Source organism: Monodelphis domestica, chromosome 2 (genome assembly GCF_027887165.1).
Source record: "Monodelphis domestica isolate mMonDom1 chromosome 2, mMonDom1.pri, whole genome shotgun sequence".
Lineage (NCBI taxonomy): Eukaryota > Metazoa > Chordata > Mammalia > Didelphimorphia > Didelphidae > Monodelphis > Monodelphis domestica.
The window spans coordinates 143,809,577-143,828,546 of NC_077228.1; the positions used below are offsets into that span (position 1 = coordinate 143,809,577).

The 18,970-nt window shown below is 34.3% G+C and overlaps 1 protein-coding gene across 17 annotated transcripts in view; it reads right to left on the reverse strand.

Moving 5' to 3' along the window:
• Nucleotides 1-18,970, reverse strand: part of SDCCAG8 (SHH signaling and ciliogenesis regulator SDCCAG8) — a 269,240-nt gene that overhangs the window by 232,057 nt on the left and 18,213 nt on the right. For 11 of the 17 annotated variants that reach the window (XR_008915854.1, XR_008915855.1, XM_007481543.3 and 8 more), the window contains exons 2-8: nucleotides 16,432-16,587; nucleotides 16,225-16,310; nucleotides 11,975-12,088; nucleotides 9,887-10,009; nucleotides 2,620-2,728; nucleotides 2,024-2,241; nucleotides 766-900 (exon numbers count right to left, since the gene is read on the reverse strand). Coding sequence is in view for 15 of the 17 variants with exons in the window: in XM_007481543.3 (XP_007481605.1) it covers nucleotides 766-900; nucleotides 2,024-2,241; nucleotides 2,620-2,728; nucleotides 9,887-10,009; nucleotides 11,975-12,088; nucleotides 16,225-16,310; nucleotides 16,432-16,587 (941 nt within the window). In the remaining 2 variants the exon portion in view is untranslated. Of the gene's footprint in view, nucleotides 1-765; nucleotides 901-2,023; nucleotides 2,242-2,619; nucleotides 2,751-9,886; nucleotides 10,010-11,974; nucleotides 12,089-16,224; nucleotides 16,311-16,431; nucleotides 16,588-18,970 lie in introns of those variants that run through there. The other 6 variants (XM_056814172.1, XM_056814173.1, XM_056814171.1 and 3 more) reach the window with 3 other exon arrangements.

Sequence of the window (18,970 nt, forward strand, 5' to 3'; positions counted from 1 at the left end):
GGTAGTAGGAAAAAAAGAAAGGTTATCCCTAGGCTTTATCAGGTGAAGAATAGTGAACATTAAGTTATAGAAAGGTCAGTTAAAAGAATCAGGGATGTTTAAGCTACAGAAGAAAAAATTTAGAGAAAGCATGTAAATATCCTTTAAGCATCTAAAATGCAGTCACATGAAAGAAGAAATTTGTATTAAATGTAAAAGTTTGCTAAACAATCTAAGTCGTCCAAAAGTGGAATTTGCATAAAGAGGTACTTATTAGGGATGTCATACAAGAGATTCTTGGTCATACACAGTTTGTATTAGATAGTATCTAGTGCCCCTTCCAACTCTTATAACTCAATTTGAAGAGTTCTTAGAGTATTTATTAACTGACATTATCTCTAAACTTTCTATTTTACTAAAATTAATATATTAAAATCAAAAGGAAAATTGTGTTTTAATAATAATTCTGTTAAATAACAAATTGTTACTCAGTTTTCTTTAAAAATTATTTCTGACAATATTTATTGACTAAAAATTTTTAAAGGATATTTTACTTTCCCAATTACATGTAATAGTTTCCCACATAAAGTTTCTGAAATTATAACATATAAATTGTTTGACTACTAATCTTGTGGAAATAAGCAATAAAATTATGGCAGAAAATGAAAGCATTTCCAACTCTACATTTCTAATCAAACATCTAAAGCACTATGCTTTGAGAAGAAATACTAAGTAGTTAACAAAAAAAATATTTTTTCAAAAATGACATATGGTTAAATTACTTACAAGTTCTAGTTGCCATTTTTCCAGGTCAGAAGTGGTTGATTTGACTTGGTCTAGAGCATTTGGAGTAACAATCAACTTGCTATCTTGACACTTTCTAAAATCAACTGGTGTAACCCAAGAATTTTGAGGATTTCCCTGAAAAAAAAAAAATAATCATTTATTATAATCAATATTAAAAGGCAAATTAATATTGTGATATTAGGCTTTATTTATAAGAAGAACTATACATATAGGCATATATTTGGAAAAATAATATTTTTAGATCCATAGACTAAGAGGTTTATAGGATCTTTTTAAATTTCAAGAAAAGCTATACTGTGGTTTCTCCTAATTTATAGACAGCATAGTTGGAGAAAGAGAATTGTTCTATTCATTTTTTCTTCAGTGTTTGAAAAACACAGTACCCATGCTAATGAAAGCAAACTGCTCTGAAGAACTTTACTGTGTTCTGTGTTCACTGTACACAGTTCTGTGTACTGTGTCGTGTCAGTTTTTTTACTCCATTTCAATAGATAAGACATAGAGGTACATGCTAAAGCTAAAGAAGCAATGATAAAGCAAAAAATCCCTATCCCCAAGAAGTCTTTGTTCTAATGGGGACCAACAATTACATAACATTTTCAGGGTGAGGGGAAAGAAAAAAGGGGAGAAGAGTGGATATATTTCAAACATATAGCATGCTGACAGATTAGATAAAGAAGTGATAAGAAATAAATTCAGAAAGGTAACAAGTCAAATTAAGATATTTTAATAATGAATAGGAAAAGAGGTAGTGCATAAAATGAAAAACAGAAGGTTTTAATCTGCATTTAGGGGTAATATTTAGAGCAATGGGGATAACTATTCTTGTATGTGGGGAAAGTGGAATATAGATATAAATCATGAGAATTGAAGATGTTTACCTGGGAGTTCAGGGTGTTCAAGGGAACATCAACACTGAAGTCCCCACATAGAGCCAACTAGGGAATTGAGAGGTAGTAACATTGTTGAAGGAGATGAAAGAATGGGAAGTAGCAGCAAGAGAGGAGGTTTTTAATTTATTTAGCCAGACTCAATTATAGGAAGTAGGGTTTTGTTAGTCATTACTCTGGGAAGTTATAGTAACATTTTTCTAGGTCTCCTACCCTCAAAAGCCCTGAAATAAAGGACAATGGCAATTAAGTTTCTTTTAAGCACCAGGGAAGAAGGGAAATGGAGTTGGGCATTTGAGTCTGTAAATACCTGGTGATCGGGTCCCCAGGGACCTGACTGAACTCACATTCAGCGCCAGTTCATGTGCCTCATCCCAAGGTGGCAGGGGATGATGCTTAATCAGATGATTTCCTGCAAATAGAGCATGTGCTGGGCTTCTGGTTGGGTCTAGTGTCAGAGACCCTACTCCTGGACGAGGTCCTGGCGACAAGAAGTCTTTTTTCTGAGGCTCTGGTCCTGAGCGGGGTTCAGCTTGTGCGAAGTCTGGTGATAAAGACTCTGTTCCTGTTGGGGAGAGGTCTGGGGTCTGGGCATCCCATGGTTATGGAGAGATGAGGCATGGAGGCTTTTTAAAAATATATACTAGTGGCAGGGCAGAGGATTTAGGTTCCAGGCTTGAGCATTGATTCAGTAACTCAAGTCGATAATTTAGGGATTGGGAGAGGAGACATCCAATGCCAGGCCCTGAGGAGGAGGCTGCTATATCATGTCCCAGGCTTGGTCACAATAGTCAACATTGACTCAGGGCAGAGAAGTAAAACAAGGTGGGTTTTTTTGTTGTTGTTGAGATGAAGGAGAGGGCAGAAATTGGAAGGGGAGAATGGAGAAGGCATTTGGAGCCAAATACCAGAAAGGGGCTGGGGCTAAGGCATCCACTCTCACCCCTAAATCGATAAGAGGTCCACCCTGCTGGCTCTGGTTCCGGTGATGTCATCTCACAGCCTCTTGCCTCATGGTTATTCTCCCACTTCCTGGTGCTTCGATCTCCTACCTGCCTTACAGAATATTAATACCTATAGTAGAGTATATAGGTATATAAGGCATCATTTGTTAAAAGCTAAAAATCAAGTAACTGTTTAAGACTGGTTATACTAAGATCCTGACCCCAACATTCTGAAGTGTTTAAAATTGGAGATAGCATCATTTCTTTCAACTTGGAAACAAGAAAACCATCTATGGCATTACTGCCACTGGTTGCAGACCTCAATTATAAATTCTGAGGTGACTTCAGGGAAAGTATAGATCTCAAGATAGCCATAGTTTAGGTATCCCTTGAACTGGAAAAAGATGCACATACATACACAGAGTTTTAGAAGAACTAGTTTTGTCTAACCAAGTAAATAAATATAAGCATAATGGTGTAAGTGTGACTATTAGAGACCTTTTAAGGACAGGTATGGCAGGTACCTGAGAAATTTTCTACTTTAACAAGACATACTAAAAATCATCAGGAGGCAGCTAGGTGGTTCAGTGGATTGAGAGGCCCAGAGACAAGAGGTCCCGTGTTCAAATCTGGCCTCAAGACACTTTTTAGCTGTGTGATCCTGGGCAAGTCATTTAACCCCCAACTGCCTAGCCCTTATCACTCTTCTGCAATTAGAACCAATAAGACAGAAGGTAAGGGTTTTAAAAAATATTAAAAATCATCAGACTGGTATATACAAATCTATTTCAAACATGTAACATGTTTATAATAATTTCTAGTAAAGTTCTACTTTGATCCATCATCATCACGAGATTAAAAATACCCCAACACAACTCTATATTTTCAAAAGCTCTATTAGCAAAGTTGAGAAGCTGCTCCTGCCAATCTGGAATTAATCAGAGCATTCTTCAAGTTACCTTCTTTTAAAAATAATCTGTTAGACTCAGCTAAAGCTAAAAAAACCAGGATCATAATGAAATAAAGAACTGGCAATACTATAAGGCATGTATTTCTGGTTAACATAAGCTTAATAAAAGCCTAAATCTTGGAGAGAGCAGAAAAGCAGCTATTTTCACTCAGAGGATATAGACTCAATACTGCTAGATCATTTCTATGTTACTTTATTAGAAGTCATTACCAAGGCTATATATATTCATATCAGCCAGTATTTTTGTTAATGAATGCATACAAAAATAAAATGATAAAATATTAATAGTAAAAAGGTAATAGTTATTGACATTTGAATGAGAATTAAGAGATTTTATTTTGCTTTGCTTTTAAACATAAAAACGCCAAGTATAGTGTCATATATAGTCAGTAAACATCTAGATAAGCTAGAGAATTATCACAGCTTATAGAGAAACAGCAACAGAGAAACAAAGAAATTAGAGAAAATAAAGGCTTAATGATATATCCAGTAGAATTTTCTTAAATGCATATACCATATGTCAAACCATTTGGGAACACACTCATCAATATTCCAAATAGATAGATGATGTAATCATCTATCTTTCTGAAACTACACCCATATTTTTTAAACCAATATTATTCCTTTGTCTATGAAAAAAAGAAATATGAGCTTGCCACCACTTCCTTCCTCCTTTGCTTTGGTTACTTCTCTTTCTGATTCATTTATCTGCTTCATTTCCTTTCTCATTTTACTTCCCAAATGAACTCACTTGCCAGCTTTAACTATTATGTTGCTGCATGGCTATTGAAACTATGAATAATTCAATCATTGAATTTAAGTGAATACATATTTAGAAAAGAAAAAAGTTCCTTTTAAAATGAGCTTGTTTTAAACATATTTTACATTAATTTTTATATAAAACAACTGACATTTTATCTATCAATAAATAGTATGGATACATATATACCTGAGAAAAGAAAATATATTATAATTAACAAAATAATTTAATAATTGATTATAAATTAAAAATGACTGCTCAGGAGAAGTAACTGAAAAAAATCATCTACTCACTTTATAATTAGAAGTGAACATTGCCAGTTCCTTCTTGTGAATGGCAGATTCAAACAATATACCTTCAGGGTTACAAATGACACCTTTAGGAATCATTCCATTAGAATAGTTCCAGACCCCGAAACAAGAAGAAAAGCCTAAGTTATATCTTTTCTCATAAGTCACTGATTTCTTTAAAATAAACTAGCTAACAACAATAATTAATTTTGAAGCAAAGGCATGAAAGACATCTACAACTAGAATATTTCAGATTAACCACATACAATGCTTCCATAAAAATTGGGAAAACTTTTGATCAGCTACTTCTTAAAGCCAACAAGTAGGATACAAAGTAATGTTTAAAGGATAAGAATTATAATACTGATTTTTCAGGGGGCAGCTGGGTAGCTCCTAGAGACGGGAGGTCCTAGGTTCAAATCTGGCCTCAGCCACTTCCTAGCTGTGTGACCCTGGGCAAGTCACTTGACCCCCATTGCCTAGCCCTTACCACTCTTCTGCCTTGGAGCCAATACACAGTATTGACTCCAAGACAGAAGGTAAGGGTTTAATAAAAAAAAAAAAGAATTATAATACTGATTTTTCTTAAAAATAATTTTTGAATTTATCTATTTCAAAATCCACCTATAAACTCTGTATCATAGTCATAAGATTTTAGAACTGAAAGAGAATTAAAAAATCTCAGCCAATTCCCCTCCTTTGACTAATAAGGAAACTGAGCTCCAGAGCTCTTAAAGGTCTCATATAGGGTTTCACAGATAATGGCTAAGGAAAAACTAAAGTTCCCTTTATTCCTGTTTCAGTATTCTATTTGCTAGGCTATATGCTAGTATTCTAATTAATGTTTACTTTCTCAATTTGTGATAAAATCAATTCTAAATCCTAGTATGAGTAAGGATTGTAGGACATCAGTCTAAAACAGGACTCCTTGCTAATATTTGGCTTTACAATTCTTACTCTACTTTCCCTAAATGGAAAGGTAAATAGCATGTTGAGGTTGATAGCGAGTAGAGGTATCAAACTTCACCTCTAAGCCTCCCTCACAAAACTCCAAGCCTAGGCAAAACCAGATTAAAATGTAATTAGGAAATGTTTAACAAAATAAATAAAAACATAATAGGACACTGATAATTTTAATTTATGGCTTTCTAAGTCGATTCTAAGTAGAATTTTCTTCTACTTGAGTTTGATACCACAGATTTAGGGATAATGAAGTAGGATACCAACTGACAGGAGTTTGCCTTTCAGTCATCCTTATGAAACTCTTGAATTAACAATTGACACCCAGTTGTCTTCAGATGGATAATGGAAGTGGAAATGGGAATTGCTAATAACTTTTCTACTCTCACTCAGCTCCAACTAATTTACTAGGTCTCAAAGAAGGTTTCCATTCCAAAAATAGTTTCCAAAACAGATCGAAGTGGCAGATTTCTTTTCTGAAGTGTTCAAGAACTCTTCATTTACAAATGACTACTTTTTCCTCAGAAAAAAGAGGGAGAATAGGGAAAAAATGCTAGATTTGAAGTTAAAGGGTCAGGGTTACCATTCATGTTTTGTCATATTTAATGGGTAAATAAGCATCTCGAAGTTTCCTCATGTACAAAATGAGGACGAAGTAAATACCCTCTTATTAGAGCAGGGGTCCCCAAACGTTTTACAAGGGGTCAGTTCACTGTCCCTCAGACCGCTGGAGGGCCAGACTATAAAAACCTAACCCTAACCAGGCAGCAGTATTCACAGGGTGGAATCCCCTCCCCCCAGATCATAGCTCACCATGCTGACACCACATAATCCTTTGTGCAGTGCCTTTTTCTAAGGCACCATGCAAAGGATTATGTCATAGGAAGTAGTACTATATGTGAGTGCCCCTTCCAGAAGGGCAGTGGGGGCCGGATACATGGCCTCAGAGGGCCACATATGGCCCATGGGTCATAGTTTGGGGACAACTGTATTAGAGAATGTAAGAATTTCAACAGAAATCACTCAATCCAAGACAAATCTAAGACTTAAATCCAAAATGAAACCCTAATATATATAACATGCTAAGTAAGAGGTCATTAAGCCTCTGCTTCAAAATCTTAAATAAGGAGGAACCAACAATCTCTAAAGCTAGGCCAAGGCCACTCCACTTTATTGGAAAGGTTTTCTTAATATCAAACCTAAATATAAAACCTTAACACTTCCACTTGCTGTTGCTGAGTTCTATCTTCTAAGGCTAAAGAGAACAAGTCTATTTTCTCCTTCATATCTGTGGAAAAAAAAAAAAAGAACCCTATCTCTTTGAACCTTTTCTTCTTTCAGCTGAACATTCCTAGTTCCTTCAACCTATCCTCACATGGCATGGCCTCAAAACTCAATTTCCTCTTGGTGTTCTTCAGTTTACTAATGTCCTTAAATTGTGGCAAACAGATTTGAATACAACATTCCAGATTGTAGTCCCAGAAGGGCAGAATATAGGTAGATGATCGCATCTTATTTCTGGAAAGACACCCCTCTTAAGTCTAGAAATTGCATTAATTTTGTTCATCTTTAACATCATACAGTGCTAATGAAGATCTTGCAAGTCCACTAAAAGACCCAGATCTTTTCCTAATTAGCTATCTGATCCTTCTGTACTTGTAAAGATTTTTTAATACAATAAAACTTTACCTTTACCCTTACTAAATTTAATCATCTTATATTCAGTTCAATACAGTAATTTATCAAGATCTTTTTGTACCCCAACTGTAGCTTATTAGCTGTTACTTCCACTTTTATGTAAACTGCACATCTTATAAGCATACCATTAGCACTTTCATCCCCCAAATTGGTAAAAATATTAAATAGTGTAGGACCAAACCCTGAGATGAACTCCATCAGAAACCATTCCTATATTCTTTGCCAAGAAAACCTCAAATGAGATTCACAAAAGTCAGGCCAGAAATGATTGAACAAAGACAAAAAGTTTTCCCAGGAATTAATAAGCCACTCAGCCTACAGTTTGCTGTCTCTTTTCTTCCCTTTTTTGATCTTTAGGACATTTGCCTTTTCTAATGCTGAAGTACCCTTTCCGTATTCTATAATCTTTCAACTACCACAAGTAGTGGGTAACAATAACAACTGTCATCTCCTTCAGTATCCCAAAGATCTAGTTCATCTGGGTCAGGTAACTTGAATTCAAAGGTAATTTACCATAGCCTAATTTATCTTGAGTATAAAATCCTGATAGGCCATTTTTGTTCTCTTATCTCCCCTATAATTGGGTCCTTGTCCTTGACAAAGGGAGCAAAAGCAAAATAAAATCTAAGAGGCACTTTCTTCCCTTCATTGTTAAGACATCTCCACTTGCCTCCAATCTCTTCTTTCCTCCAATTCAGCTATTAAAAACAACATATTTCTTGTCCTTAGCTTCTCTCATCAGTCTCAGATCACTTTCAGCTTTAGTGTTCCTGACATTGTTTTTACAGCATTCACATGAAAATTATTCACTCATATTCCCATTTTGTTACCTGCCCTAAATGTCTATCTTCTATACATATCTTATTTTAAAGAAATCTAAGCTGACTGGTGAGTTCTCTGGGAATCTACTCTTCAGAGAACTCTTTATTATTCCTCTTTCATGGAATTGTTTCTCCCTGTCAACAGAATTCCTTTCTTCAGTTTCCCATTCTTCCCAGGTTGACTTCCCCTGCAGAATTTTAGTAAATAAGAAACTTCTATCCTTCTTCTGAATATTCTGAAATCTATATCCAAATTCTAGAGTTCAGGTCAAGACTGCCTGGATTTTCATTCCTTCCATAAGGTCCTTTCCAGGTATAAATATATCATCTCATGTCCTTCATATATATGGCAATTTTTTTTTATCTTTTAGTATCCTTTAGTTTATCATTAATCAACATTATAAAAAAATGGTAACTGGAATGCAGTAGATAAGATATTAAGAGAGGGGTTTCTACATTCTAAGAAGGGACATGACTGAAAGTATGGAATCTGATTTGATTAGCATTAGTAGATAGCTTAAGCCACAAATCCCCTGAGGTCTTTTTCTTTTGACCTTCCTCTTTTATCTTCCCTTCTGATTCTCTACAAAGGAAGAAGATTGGCTCTCCTCAATATCAATTCTCTTTTCCCTATCTATTGGCAAGGAAAGTGGGAAGTTTGAGGGGATTAATTTTTTTTCTGAAAGGAACTGGGGATATTCAAGTTAATCCTTAAACTTCTTGGGTCCTTCTCAAGTCCCTCTGGGGCCTTGTACAATCTATACCAGGTTTATGGCAGTATACCCTAGGTGCTTGTGGCTCCTCCAAAAGTAACTTGGCAGATCCACGATAAAAAACACTATCCATATCATAGAAAAACTCATGGAGTCTGAATACAGATCAAAGTATACTATTTTCCACTTTATTTCCTTCATGAGTTTGTGATATATGTTGTCTTTTACAACATGACGAATATGGAAATATGTATGGCATGATTGATGACACATGTATAACCCATATAAGATTACTTAGGCTTAGGGAAGAAGGGAGGGAAAGAATTTGGATCACAAAATGTCAGAAAACAAATGTTAAAAACTGCTTCTATATATAATTAGAAATTTTAAAAAGTAATTTGTTTCTTGGGGTTGTTAGAGAAGCAATCCCCTTCTCATTAGACCTGCAAAGTCCAAATAATTCGGTAGTAGATAAGGTCCAGGTTTGTTCCCCACACTTTGGTTCAGTTGATGTTTGATCCTCCAGTTCCAAAGATATAATAATATTGTCTTCTCACCAGATAGTTGTAGTGAAGACCTCATCACTCTTCACTACCACTTCCACAAAGTCTTGTTGTTCCTTTCCCTCCTGGGATCATGTAGCTTCCAAAGCCCAGAACTTCTTGGCTGCTATGCACCACTGACTCTCAATAGCTGTTGTCTCTCAGATTAAGGAGCTGGGGACAGTCACTAAAGAGCACTGTTGAGGCACAGGCTTTACCTACCATGAAGGATCAAAGTCTGCATTTAGGTTTCATTTCTAGTTTACGCTCAGTTCTCTCCAGATCTCTCTGAACTTCTGGCAGATCCTTCTGTTCCCGTGTTTATAAGCTCAGTCCCAGTGCATCTTGGATCAGCAGTAGTCTGATCCAATCAAATCATCTACAATTTGGTCAAGGATTTAATCAAATAGATAGAACCAAAGTTCCAAGTGATGGTTCCATTGTTCAACTCTGAAAAATCGTCCATGCCCCATCTTGGTTACCCTGTTACATTAAAAAAAAAAATTACTCACAGAGGAATCCATAATGATTTGCTCTACTCTTTGTTCTGATTGTCTGGATTTCAAGTCTTCCTGAAGTTTTTCATTTTCAAGCACAACCATTTGTATTCTTTGTTTCATTCCAGATAGTTCTTCCTAAATAAAGAAAAAAAAGTTTAAACTATGGAACACATTGCATTCTTTGTAGAATATCAGGGTGCTGAATACAAACACAAAGAACTACTTTTACTCCTGGATGTTTATGATTTACATAAACAATATAATTCAGATAAAAGACATGAGATTTGGGCATGTGATACAGTAGGCTGGTGGTACTCTTTTCTTAGTTATTTGTGAACTTGAATATTCCTCAATCCTACCCTATCAAAGAATAAGTATTACAAAGAAGGATAAAGGAATTTCAAAATAGAGAAAAAAAGATTATCAAAATAAAAAGACTAACTTTATTTAAAAAGAGACATATTAACAAGACAACTAACAAATATCAACTTGTTTAAAAAAACAACAAAGACAAAAATTGGGAGGTTGAATGTGTGGAAGAGTGGAGTAGGTACATGCCCAAAAAAATTAATGGAGGAGATTTGATGGAAAGTTGTTAAAAAAGGGAATGCAGGGGCAGCTGCGTGGCTCAGTAAATTGAGAACCAGGCCTAGAGATGGGAGGTCCTAGGTTAAAATCTGGCCTCAGACATTTCCCAGCTGTGTGACCCTGGGCAAGTCACTTGACCCTCATTGCCTAGCCCTTACCACTCTTCTGCCTTGGAGCCAATATTCAGTATTGACTCCAAGACAGAAGGTAAGGGTTTTATAAAAAAATAGTGGAGAATGCATACACAAGTCCAATGGTTTCCTTTGTACTAAAAGGAAAGACACAATGAACATTAATATGATTTAGAATTACTCGTTTGTTCGCAAAATGTTTATTAACCACTTACAAAATATAATACACTGTTAGGTCATAAAGAAATGACTATATTCCATGACCAGAAGGAGGTTTTATACCCAATAACATGATAAAAATTAATAAATAATACAAATTTGAATGATAAATACTTAAGAGAAATTTAGAGTACTATCACTTAGTTCTTTTTGCTTTTGTAAACTATATAGTATGGCATGAATCCTAATACAGAGTTGATGGTTACTTTTTATCATCAACTAATCTCAGAAAAGTTTGATAGGCTTATACAATCTAAGAATGTAAATTATCAAATATATCCTCTCTTCTTTCATTGTTTGTAGAGAAATATTCAAGGACACACTAAGGGAACTAAATTTTATGCTAGAACACTTTCTGGGTTCAGCATACAGGATTAGTTAAATAATCATCTGTACCCTCATTGTCCCGAAAAACTTTTTATCCTATTTGTCTATATGTTCCATTTGAGCCTACAGTATAATACTGTATACCTCCCCTTACATACATACACACACATATGTGGAGACAGAAAGGAAGGGAAGAGGAAGAAGAGAGAAGGGGTAAAAAGTACGGAGATAGAAGGAAGGAGGCAACCAAAGAAAGGTCAAGGAGCCAGAGGAGGAAGAAGAAAAGAAAACCAGGATACGTGGTTCCATTAGTATATGGATGTGATCTTAGGGTAAATTATTAGAAGTATGATGTTCAGAAAGAGAGATTTGAAATACCTTGCCTTGCCCTGGTTAAGAATTAACTAGAGCAACTGTGTGGTCCTCCACCCATCACTTTATCTCAATTGCCTAGCCCGTACCATTCTTCTGCCTTAGAACCAATATTTAGTATCAATTCTAAGGTAAGGATTTTTTAAAAAGAATTAACACAAGTAAGAAGTCATGAGGACCTGAACTAAAGTAGTTGCAGTGGAAATAGAAAGCAAATAAAAGAAATGATGGGGCTTAATAACTGGATATGATTAAGGAAGAGAGAGGAAATGTCAAAGATAAAGTTAAAAATCTATATGAGAGAAAAATTCTGCCATCCATAAAAAAAGAAGCTAAAGGGTGAGGCCAGGTTTTAGGAAGAAGGTAATAAATACTACAAAACAATTGAAGCACTCATCATATGTGAAAAAAATCAATGTGTCTTGATTAGATTTTAAAATCTCAATTAAAAGTAAAAATTTACCTTACAAAACTTCACTTCTGCCTCTAAATGATGAATGTATTGCGACTGATCATTAATGATGGGAACAAGATCAAACACGGCAGGAAAACTGCTATTCTCATCTTCTGATGTTTTCTAGGGTGAAAATACATAGATAGGTCAACTATAATTAAATTATATTTAATTTGGCACTAAGACTGAGTATACAGTGAACAAAAATAACAACTGTATAACTTTTTTGTGGTGTTTACATTAATTATTTTTAAAAGCTTGTAAATGAACAAAACTGGTGGGGGAGGCAAAGGCAGTGCTACTATCATTTAAAAAGCTGGAAAGTAAAAACAGCTATAAAATTGTTTGGACAAGTGTGATAAAAATAGTAAAAGTGCATATGAATGTTACCAATTTTCTATTAACATTGGGTGGCACAATCTCTTGAAAATTATTATAGAATTACGGTGATAAAACAGATTCATTCTCCAGTAACATAATTTCAATTTGATTAAACATTGAGTAAACTGTTAGTAAGAGATACTGTGTCAAACACTATTGATACAAACATAAAAATTCAATGGCTCCTTTTCTCAAGGAATATTTTTTGCTAGAAGAAAGCATCCCTATGGCCCCTGGAACAATCTTCTATTTACCGAAATGGTGGAGCCCACTAGCAAGTGCTATTAAGCTGTCTTTAAATTAGCATATTTCTGAATAGCTGAGTTTCTATCATTCTAATGATATGTAATGCCACATCTAAGTTTGCCTGACATTTGATTAGTGTTAGGAGAGATCAGAAAAAGAATAGTCAATCCCATTTATCTGTGCAACCTCCTACTTTTAGGAACAAGAGATGCACACCTTGGAAGCAGAGACTAAACACCATGGTGGTGGACATAAATTTTTTCTCTAGTATCTCTGAGAATTGATGGCAAAAGTAAATAAGTATTTGTAGTAACTACATATGGCAAATAGATGCTAAAATCTCAAATTGATGAAAAGAACAATGTACAGTCCTAAACAGGACTTGTAAACTTGTTGAGAAAATAGGCTGTTTTAGTGTTTTTCTTTGAATCTCCTGAGTTTAGCTCATGCATCACATCTCATAAACATTTAAATGATTTTTTTTATTGAATTGCAGTCAGAGGATATGGAATCATTACAATAAAAGTCAATATGAAAAAAATGTAGCTTCTAAGTGCCTATTGCTTGGGTTTCATAAAAAAATTTGTATGTTCCTGAAATACCAACTACATTTAAGAATACTTCAATGTTATAACAATAACCAGATTTTAGAGGAGATAAAAACAATGTTCCTCATCTCATCCTATCATAACTATGTATTTGAAATGTCAAAAGATGTAATCATTATATTTAAGATGTCAACATCTGATTCCAAATATACAGTATTTTTATTTATACATAAGTGGGAATGTATTCATAATGAATAATCAAAATTATTATGCTTTCCTTTTGGAAATAAATTCCTATTTCAGATCTATGTAAATCAGAGCTCAAAATTTATCTTGAAAAAACATTAGTGGATATGTTTAGTTATTTCAGCAAACGGAGTAACAACAACATTGACTTCATAAGATTAGAACGTTCATCTATGATATGCTTAAATATATGACAGAATGAATTTCACAGTCAAGAACTTAGTGATAGTAATAAGTAGTATGAATGGCAAAAAGCATTTTATTTAAATTATTTTTTAAAATTATCACAGTCATTTATATTACCAAGATAATCTCATCAATGAAGCACAAAACTAAACTAGATATTAAAAATATAATTGCAAGGTAAGAATTGTATAAATGGAGATTTTGAGCCTTTGGACTTCATCCCCCCCCAGAAGTCCCTTAGTATTTTCCAAAATTCCCTTTTCCTGTGTCGTATTTTGCCTGATTGTATTTAAGTGGCTGTAACTCCTCCCTCTTCCTCTTTTTGGACTTGCGACAGGGTTGAATTCAGGCAGTTCTTTTGCCCTAGTTATGATTAATAAGACTTTTAAAATATAATACTTAGTTATTGAATATTAATTTTAAAACTCACAGAATAAAATGTTAATAGATTTCTATCATAAACCTTTCATCCCTAAAAATAAAAAAAAGTAAATTAATTGAACTGGCTCTCAGAATGGGATCAAAATACTTAGCACATTATAGCAAAAAGTTGTTCTAAAATGTGACCCAATGGAATATATTATAAAAAATGGTATGCCTTTCTAAAATGCTTTCACATTTATTGCTTAATTCTTAAAAAACAATTCTATGAGGAAAGCATGGTAGATTTCATTTCCATTTCTGAGATTATGAAATCAAGGCCCTGAGATATGAAGAGTGATGTGCTCAAAGTTAAATGGATTCAGGACTCAAGCTTCAGAAGGTCCCCTGACTTCTAATTTCATGTTCTTCCTACATCCCTGTCTAATGACAAGAATTAAAATACATTGGCATGTAATTTGAAAATATTTTTAAAAGAGTAGAAAATGAACAGTCTCATTAACAAATTCTATACATGCTTCAATTTCATTTTACCTAGTAATCAAATTCAAAATGTATGAGGTAGGCTAATTTATTTTAGATTAAAAAAGACGAAAAAAACAAAAGCAGAAAGTTGGGAGGTAAATTAATCTTAAATTAAATCTTAAAATTTCTCAGACTGTACCTTAGAACATTTGGTTAAGGCTATTCCCCATTTTAAACAATGAAGGTACTTGGTCAGGAATGTATTGAGAACTCTAACATTACTCCACCCATACTTAGGCATACTTTAGGGGAAGATAAAGTTGTAAACTCCTGATGGAACAATGAGAAAAAGTCCCCAACCCATAATTAAAGTGAGGCCAAGCCCTTAAGCTAGGTCTATTTTTAGATCTAATACAAAAGGGTGCTAAGTACCTATGACAGTCAAATTAATCACCAAGTTACAACCAACTTACAAAGGGCAAGCTTAGCAAAGAGGTGTGAAGTACTCAGAAGATATAATCTACCCAGAGAAGGTGAGAACTAAAGAGTGGTGAAAACTAAGAATGGGAAGTCCTAGGAAAAGCGTCAACTGTGATTGGTAGATGTGAAAATTTAGGGGAGGTGACACAAGAGAAAATTTTCTTTCAAAGGAAGGAGCTTGAGGCCTCTGGAGTTAGTTCAGCTGTGGAAGCTGAATTGGAGGTCAGGAGTCAGAGTTGGCTCTCTGAACTCAGTTCAGGAATTGAGGATTTCAGTGAAGAATTGGAGTTTTGCTTACGACAAAAATCTTATGGTGATTGATTAAAGACTGACTTAGTTTCTCTCTTAAAGAGAAAGGCCTAGGCCACTTGGCCTAGACCCTAGCCCTTTCCTTCTATTTCCTCTTACTCTGTCTCTCTCCTTTCCCTTAATTCCTTCATTTGTATTATTTAAAATCTCCATAAAAACCCAGCTTACTTGGGTATTTCATATTTGGGAATTTTTCCCATGGCAACCACTTATTTTTTATTTAAAACAAAACACTAAAAATTATCTTTATAGTATCTGGCAATTCACAGTCTTGAAACCCACATTTTCATGGTCACAGAGGAAAACATTTTGACTTTTAAATTATCATTACCCTATACAAGATCTGAACCACTGATACCATCTGTGGGATTATGACCAAATTTCCTTGGTTGGAGTCAGTCCTTCATTTGCCTTGGGTACTTTTTGATAAAAACTCTACACTGGAGAAGAATGATAGACTTATGAATCTGGGGATGACTAAATCATAGCTGACACAAAGTTGCAAGCCCGTATCCTTTTAAAAAGAACTGGTAGGTCTGAAGATGGGTAGTCAGAGATCAGAAATGAGGATATTCTATCTATTTTTTTTTAGAAACCTAAATAGAACTTATACCCTAAGGTTTCCAGGGGTTTAGAATGTGCCATGGAGAAGCTGAGGGAGACCCAAAGACTGAATTTATGAGCTGGGAATCTGGGACACAGGGTACCAATCACTGAATTACAGCTATATGTTCTTGCATTCTTCTAGAATTTTAGCAGGCAAGACAAGAGAAATTCAAAGCACTGAAACTCCTACTTTAAAACAAATATGGAGAGATTTCAGTCAAAATATATCAGAAAACTTGAATAGTTACTTTTTTAAATACTCTGTAAGTCCTTGAGGAATATGGAGTAGAGTGTAGGGTTCAGAGTTGACAATCAATTTACAATTATTAACAAGGAAAAAATTACTTTAAAATGCAACTATGTTAAAATGGAATCTGCTGATTTTATCAAGTCTTCAAAAGGAATACATACCGAAGGCAAAATTTTTCTCCTTCTTGGTTGGGATATTTCATTTTCTTTGCTGTTCTGCTGATTTAACAAGGCTTTAAGTTGAGTAACTAAAAGGAAAAAAACAACAACTTATTAGCTCTACATTAGAATAATAGCTGATTTCAATCATTATAGTATCATAATCTCTGAAGTTCAAGAATAGAATTTAAATACTATATAAACACATACCTGCATGGCTATGATGTAATTCTTGCCAAGTAGACCCACTCTCCTCAGTTACACTTTCCCTATAGGACTCTTCTTGTTCAAATTCATCCTCTCCAACTATGATATCGCTTTCCTGGAGGGCGCATTTCAGTTGGTGAATGCTTCTGTTGGCTCGTTCTGCAACAACAAATATGCTTTTACTTTTGAGCTAGAAGCTACAGGGTTGTATAGGTTATATACCCATAAAAGGGGGGCAGTTTCCAGAGGCAAACTTACTTTGGCACTACCCCTACTCAATCAACAGGCATTTGTTAAGTGCCTGATATATGCCAGGCATTGAGATACAAAGAACTACAGAAAGCAAAAGAAAACAAAAACCCAATCCATGCTCTCAATCTCACAATCTAATGTGAAAAGGAAGAGAGCATACAAATAACTACATACAAACAAGATATATATATAGGATATATTGGAGACTAAGAAGGCACTAGTTTTAAAGGAGATTGGGAAAGGCTTATTGAAGGTGTCTTTAGCATAGACTTGAAGGAAGTTTGGGAAGTCGGGAGGACCAAATGAACAAGAGTTCCAAGTATGAATGACAGCCAGTAAAATTACATGTTCCTTCCAGGGAAAGAAAAAGTAAGGAGATAATGTCACTGGATTGCAGAGTACATGGTAGTAGTGAGGAATTTCACAAGAAAATCACAGGAAGAAAGGCAGATCTAAACAACTGGAGAAATCAATTACTCATAAGTGGCTCAAGAAAATATAATAAAAATGGCAATTTGACCCAAGTTAAACTACCAAAGAATTATTCTATAGAGCTTGGGAAAATAGTAACAAAAATAATCCAGAAGAATAAAAAATCAAGAATAAGGAAATCAATGAAAAAAATCATGAAGGGAGGTAAGCTAGCAGTACCAGTTATCAACCTATATCATAAAGTGGCCATCACCCAAACAATCTGACACTGGCTAAGAAATAGTGGGTTAGTGTAATAGTTTAGTACAAAATATACAGAGGATCTGTATCATAGTAATCTACTGTTTAATAAACCTAAAGATCCAAGCTTTGAGGGCAAGAATTTACCATCTGACAAAAATTCATGGAAAAACTTTAAAGCGCTTTGGCAGAAACTGGGCATGGATCAACATCATACTTTATAACAAGATAATGTCAAAGCAGATAAACGATTTACACACAAAGGGTGATATCATAAATTAATTAGGGAAGCATGGAAAACATGCCTGTCAAATATATGAATATGGAAAACATTTATGGTCAAACAAGAGATAAAGAGGATTACATGAAGTAAAATGGATAATTTTGATTACATGAAATTTAAAATTTAAATTTAAAAAGTTTTGCATACATAAAACTTATACAATCAAAATTATAAATAAGAAACTGGGAGGGAGAATTTTATAAAAGTTTCTTTGCTAAAAGCTTCATTTCTCAAGTATGTAGAGATCTGAGTCAAATTTATAAGAATACCACACATTCTCCATTTGATAAACAATTCAAGGATATGAACAAGCAGTTTTCAGAATTTTCTGAAGTCAAAGCTATTGATAGTCACATAAAAAAATGCTCTAAAGAGAAAAACCATATGATATTATTACTACTCAAAACAAAGCAACTAAGAAAGCATCCATATTTATCGACTGAGGCTTGTTTTCACAACATCTTTATGGATCAAGGTCACTGATGAAAATAAAAGAAAAGAAGAGGAAAATTTTTTAAATAATATCCAACAGCAAATCCTATCTTTATGATTGCGAAGTTGATTAGAAAGGTTAGATGATACAAGATTTCACAGTGTGCGTTGTTTTTTATTCTTTTTCAATTTTAATTTTGATGGGTTATACAATAGCATTATCAGACAAAACATATTACCATATTGTTCATTTTTACAAGTGGATAATCTTAAAAATCCCAAACCTCAAAACATATATCCAAAGAAACATGTGATAAATCATATGCTTTCATAAGAAAAAAATGCTCTAAATCACTAATGATTAGAACAATGGAAACTAAAAAAAACTCTGAGATAACACGTTACTTTTATTGGATTGGCTAACATTACATAGCAAAAGAAAATGACAAATGCTGGAGAAGATGTGAAAAAAAATGGGACATTAATGCACTAATGGCCCAGACTTGGAACTATGCCTAAAGGGTTATAAAACTGTGCATATCTTTGACCTAGGACTACTAAGTCTGTATCCCAAAAAAGAAAAGAGAAAAGGATCTGTTTGTACAAAAATATTTATAACAGTTCTTTTTGTAGTGTTAAAGAACTGGAAATTGAAGAGATGCCCAATGACTGGGGGAATGGCTGAAGAAGTTGTGGTATATAGAATACTATTGTACTATAAGAAAAGATGAGCAGGATGGTTTCAGAAAAACTTGTCTTATATGAACTGATGCAAAATGAAGTGAGTAGAACCAGAAGAACATTGTATTGCACTATACTGTACAATCCTATAAAGAAAATCAACTGTGAAAGACTTAGCTACTCAGTGATCCCAGACAATGTCATAGGACTCATGATGAAAAA